This window comes from Geospiza fortis, unplaced genomic scaffold, assembly GCF_000277835.1.
Source record: "Geospiza fortis unplaced genomic scaffold, GeoFor_1.0 scaffold391, whole genome shotgun sequence".
Taxonomy (NCBI): Eukaryota; Metazoa; Chordata; class Aves; order Passeriformes; family Thraupidae; genus Geospiza; species Geospiza fortis.
The window spans coordinates 945,796-951,250 of NW_005054472.1; the positions used below are offsets into that span (position 1 = coordinate 945,796).

At 45.8% G+C, this 5,455-nt stretch overlaps 1 protein-coding gene across 1 annotated transcript in view; it reads right to left on the reverse strand.

Moving 5' to 3' along the window:
• Positions 1-1,517: 1,517 nt before the first annotated feature.
• Positions 1,518-5,455, reverse strand: part of SIKE1 (suppressor of IKBKE 1) — a 5,190-nt gene continuing 1,252 nt past the window's right edge. The window contains exons 2-4 of the mRNA XM_005428140.1: positions 5,276-5,418; positions 3,277-3,390; positions 1,518-2,850 (exon numbers count right to left, since the gene is read on the reverse strand). Coding sequence (XP_005428197.1) covers positions 2,770-2,850; positions 3,277-3,390; positions 5,276-5,418 — 338 coding nt within the window. The 3' untranslated portion in view covers positions 1,518-2,769. The remainder of the gene's footprint in view (positions 2,851-3,276; positions 3,391-5,275; positions 5,419-5,455) is intronic.

Genomic DNA, 5,455 nt, shown 5'->3' on the forward strand with positions numbered 1-5,455 from the left:
CGCGCCCGGAGGCCGGCGGGTGGCGCTCACGGGCACGCGCCAGAGGGGATGGGGGGGCAGTGAGGGTGGCAGCGCCCCCTTGCGGCCCGGGGAGGGAGAAACGGCTGAGGGGAGACAGAAAACCCCGGGAGAGGGAGAACCTCAGGGAGAGGAGAGGAACCCTATGGGGGGAAAGAGAACCCCGGCTGAAGAGAGACACGAAACCCCGGCTGGGGGAAGAGGGAGCCCCGGCTATGGCACAGAGCCCCGTCTGAGGGAAGTGGGAGAACCTCAGGGAAGGGAGAGGAACCCCTTGAGGGGAAAGAGAGCCCCGGCTGGCACTAAGCCCCGGCTGAGGGGAGACACGAAACCCCGGCTGGGAGGAGAAGGAGAACCTCAGGGAGGGGAGAGAAACACAATGAGCGGCAAAAGAACCACGGCTGGTGGCATTGAGTCCCGGCTGAGGGGAGACACGAAACCCCGGCTGAGGGGAGAGAGCGAGAGACAGGCACAGAGACACAGAAAGAAAACCCCGGCTGAGGGGACAAGAGACACCTGAGGGGAGAGAGAGAGAGAAAATCTCGGCTGAGGGGAGAGATCGAGAGGCAGAGCCCCAGCTGAGAGAAGAGAGAAAACCCCAGCTGAGAGGGGACAGAGCCCTGGCTGAAGAGTAGACAGAGAACCCCGAGTGAGGGAGGGAGAGCTCGGCCCGGGCCAGGGCAGCACGCACACCCCAGGCCCTCAGGAACCCCCTTTGTGGGAGACGCCTCCATGCTGGGCAGGCAGAGCCCGAGGGAGGGACACGAGCCTTGTGCCCGCTGAAGGACCAAAGGATCAGGGGGAAACACTTTGAGGACAAGACAGAGCATTTCGAGTCCTGAAGCTCCAGTCCGGCTTCCAACACAAGTGGAGCAAGTTCTGAAAATGCCCAGCAGCCCTTGGGAACTGTGTACAACCGGCCATGTACAGTCAGATTCCAGTTACAGATCCCAAATGGGACAGGAGCAAATGGAACACGGAGCTGTAGTGGAGGTGTTTAGGTTGGATGTCAGGGAAAGGTTCTTCCTCCAGAGGGTGCTGGGCACTGCCCAGGCTCCCCAGGGAATGGGCACAGCCCCGAGGCTGCCAGAGCTCCAGGAGAGTTTGAATGTCGTCCCAGGGTGGGATTTTGGAGTGTCTGTGCAGGGCAGGGGTTGGAGTCCATCCCTGTGAGTCCCTTCCAACTTGGGATATTTTGTGAACATATTTGAACTTCCCTCGCCTATTTTTGCCTATTACTAATTAACAGTAAACTCAATCAAAGCAACTGCTATTTAGTCTCTGGTTTTTTTCTGGCTGCACAGCTAGGACCCAATTGGAAGAATGTTACTCTACACAGGGAGAGAAGATAAAAATGCATCACAGGTGTTCTGGATGATGTTAATTTAAAAAACATAAAATTCAACATTTTGGTCATGGCAGTATTTCACTCAGGTGCAAAAGGCTTGGGAATATGCAGAATACATGGAATCCCCCCAGGACTCACAAAACACTTGAGAAAGTATTTCCCATTGGGTCTTTTATTCCCTCCTGAACAATTTCTAATAGAAAAGGACTGTATACAAGAGCACTCCTGTACAGAAACCCCTTGTATCTACCAGTCTTGCTGGGTATTCCAAGTATTCACAATGTCTCCAGCATTCACTGTCTCTCAGTAAGCACAGGAACGAGTCACCTTCTGCATCTATCAAAAGATTTCTCTCTTGGGAAAAAGTGCCATTAAAAATTTTAGCTAATAGTACACATGAGATGTTTACCGTTCTTGGAAGATTACTCTTTGATCACAGGTAGGACAGAAATCTTTTCTATAAAAATGTCATTAAAAATACCACAGTACTGAGAAACTCCTACAACACTGCACCTCTAATTCCACTCAATACAAGACCTGCAGTAACTATGGAACACCAGACTCACCTGTGATGTGACATTAAAATTCTGTGCATGAGGGTGGTTTGGTTTGGTTTTGAGGCAGACCTGAGCTCGCTCTGCCCGAACCCAAATTTGTGGGAGGCCAAAGAGCTTTGATCTGCAGGTGCTGTGCTCAGGCAGGCTCTGAGCAGGGCTGGCTGGGAACTGGGAGCACTGGGAAGGCTGGGACAGGTCTATCTATCAAAAAAGATTAATCCTTCAAGAAAGTGTGTGTCAGGAAGGGTTGTTAACTCTAATCTTCACCCTTAAAACAAGGTAAAGTTTGCTCTGAATAGGAGTGACTCCTTCAAGTGCTCTGCTGGCATCTGCTGTTCACTCAGCAGTGGCCAGGTGACAAAGCCAGGCCAGCCAGACACTGAGGGTCCCTCACTCTGCAGAGCCCAGCTGCCCTGTGCAGCCAGAGCAAACCACATCCCTGCCCCTCACACTGTTGTTCCTCAGTCATCTCCTGTTCCTTCTATCAAGCACAAAAATCACAACCTGCATTATGTTCTCTAGCTACAGACAAGGTGGATTTAAGAGCCATCTGCACAGCTGGAATTATTAACTAAAGCCCATAAAAAATAACAAAGGGAGAGGAAATGAGCCATCACATGGGAGGACACATCAAGTACTTCAGTGTTAAGCATCTGAGTGCTGCAGGTACTAAGAGCAGGGTGCAAGCTTTTGCCATCAACACTTCAGAAAAATGCAGAGAAAACAGCCCACACACTTTATCGATAAAACAAATATACAAGGAAACACCTGGAACAACAAATCCTTGTCAGGTAGTTTCATAACAGTCCCTGAAGGCTTGGAGATGAGGTTGGTGTGGCCTAGGCTTCAGTCTGGCAGATCTTCTCTCCCCACCTCGAAGGACTCCTTGCTGATCAACAGCAGCTCACGCAGCTCTTTGTTTTCAAGCTGCAAAATCAACATTTTTGCTGAAATAGAAATGAGCTAATTCACAACTAAAGGACTATCACAGAAAGAGGCTAATTTGTAGTTAAAAGATGCTGATCTTTAAACAGTCCCACTCCTTCACAGATACATAAAGTTTATACATTGCAGTTTGTAATGCCAGCATTAGTACTGTGGAACTGCATAATTTTAGTACTGGAACCACATAATTTAAAGCTTATCTTCTTCTGGCTTTGTTTATTTATATATAGATATATAAAAATAACATGAACATTAAGAACTTGAATATAAACAATCATGTTCTGCATTTCCTGACCCCAACCCCAAATTTTTAGTGTTTTAAGTCCTTGACACAAATATAGAAAATACAGAGAAAGTCTGGAGACCTCCAAAGCTCGATTTATCTTCAGCAACTGGCTCTGTTCTTACCTCCAACTGAGCCAGTTTCTCCTGAACTTTAAAGAACTGCTCATCATCCACTTGAACAGCTTTTCTCATCACCTCTCCCATCTCACATATTCTGTCTATCTGACTTTCAATTTCCTGAAAGACATAAAATTAATACATTCAATAAGTTCAGGCAAAAGCAACAGTCATGATTGTTCTAAACCACTTACTTCAATTTTCATGATTTTGGATTCTCTTTCTGTTTTGAATTTTAATCATTTTCTCCCAAGCACTTGCAAGCCTTTCTGCCTTGTATACTTAAGGACAAGAACTTGTACCTTATTGTCCTTTATCAGCAGTCCTTTATCAGTGAAAACAGTGAAGAGAGACACAGCAGCCAGCAAGATAAGACACCTTGACTTAAAGGGAACTAATTTCAAGTGTGCCAAGGTCTGAGACAGCAGATTCAGGTTCATGTGAACATGATTAGTAGGCAGCAAGTTTTATTTTGCTTTATTAGAAAAGCCTGACTGAATTTATTAAGACACCAAAAATAAAAGTGAAGATGGTTTCAACTGTGGAGTAAACAACTTTAACTCAGAAGGACATCCAGCAACAAAACTAAAGCAAGTAAGACCAGAGCCTCCTGAGGCAGATTTTACAGAATCTGCCTAGATACAGCAATAATCCTCTGGAAGATGCATTTTGCTGAAGCTCAGAAATGCACATGGAACAAACACTGACAAATTCCAGTATGGGGCAATAGTTCCTGCTTAAAGAGCAATACATCACTTAACATGACAGGTGACAGGGTGGAGTTTCTTTAAGTGCCCATAGTTTTTATACTGCCTCTGGAAGACAAATTTATCACAGAGCAGAGAATTCAGTTTTGAACTCCATTATTCAGAAAGTATGTAAACAAATCAGAGCATCCAGAAGACAGCTGGAGAACACGAGAGACTTCTGGGAAGAAAGATTATTATTTTTCTAAACTATTCTTTTTCTAAACAGGAAGATGGTTGTACTAAGAATAGTTATTTTAAAGACATTAGCAGTTTGTTACTGTTCTCCAAATGGTGGGAAGAAAATCTCAAGGACTACACCTGAAGTACAGAACACTTTGCCTAGAAACTGAGACAATCAAGGGATATCTCTTCAAGGGTTCCTGCACAGCCCTTTCAGCTTTGCATTGTCAAGTTTTGTTCAAATGTAAAACCTTGATAAACAGCAATTAATGCACTCAGGGAGGCACTGGAAACCAAACACAGCTACACCTTTAGATGAGATAAGCAACTCAAAAAAGAGAACCAGTGAATTGCCACATATCAGTGCACAGGAACATGTGAGAAGAGTTGGGCTGGCTCCAGTTCCAATTAAAAAGATATGAGATGTCACTGGGTTGAACCAACCTGCTGTTCTCTAATGAGATAAAAATACATTTTAAAAAATGCCTAACACAAATCCTAAGTTTTAAATGGAAACTTAACATTATTCTATTGTTACTGAATACCTAAATATGAAACAGGCAGCAGTTATCAGCAGCCACTGAGCTCAGAGTTCTGAAGCCACTGAGCCCGGTGTGTACAAAGGGACACTTCAGGCCACTACACAGAGTATCTGGATTTAAAAACACTAGGGAGTGAAATCTCATAAGAACTAAACATATACAGCTCACAGAGTTTAGGAGGGTTTTTCCCCTTTGTTACAGCTACTGAACAAGAATTATAACAACTTGGACATCTTTGATTTTACTACAGAGGATCAGGCACATTAAGCTTAACCCAGGAGAGTCACCAGCTGGTTGAAAGAAAAAGCCTCCACCTGGGCTGTGAAAGGGTTGTGCCTTTCAGTGTCCTCTGGGACAGCAATTACGACCTGTGTGCTCTTAAAGGAGCAGAGGGGCAAATGCCAGCAAAGAGAGTCAAGATTTGGAGAAAATGTATTTTGGAGCACAGGCATTGCAGGAATGGAAACAAAGATTGCATGACAACGAGCAGGGGACAGGGGTCTTGAGCACTCTCCTGTCCCCATCTCACCTTACCCCAGAATTAGCCTGATGGACTTTCAAGACTGGTTCTGCCTCTTCACGTTTTCTCCCTTCCAGCAGCTGTAACATCTGCTTCCTGTACTTGCTCATGATGAGCTCCAGCGCGTCCTGGTGCTCCTCCAGTGACACCCACAGCTCTGCAGAACACAGCACAGCAGGGCCACGACCGGCAGC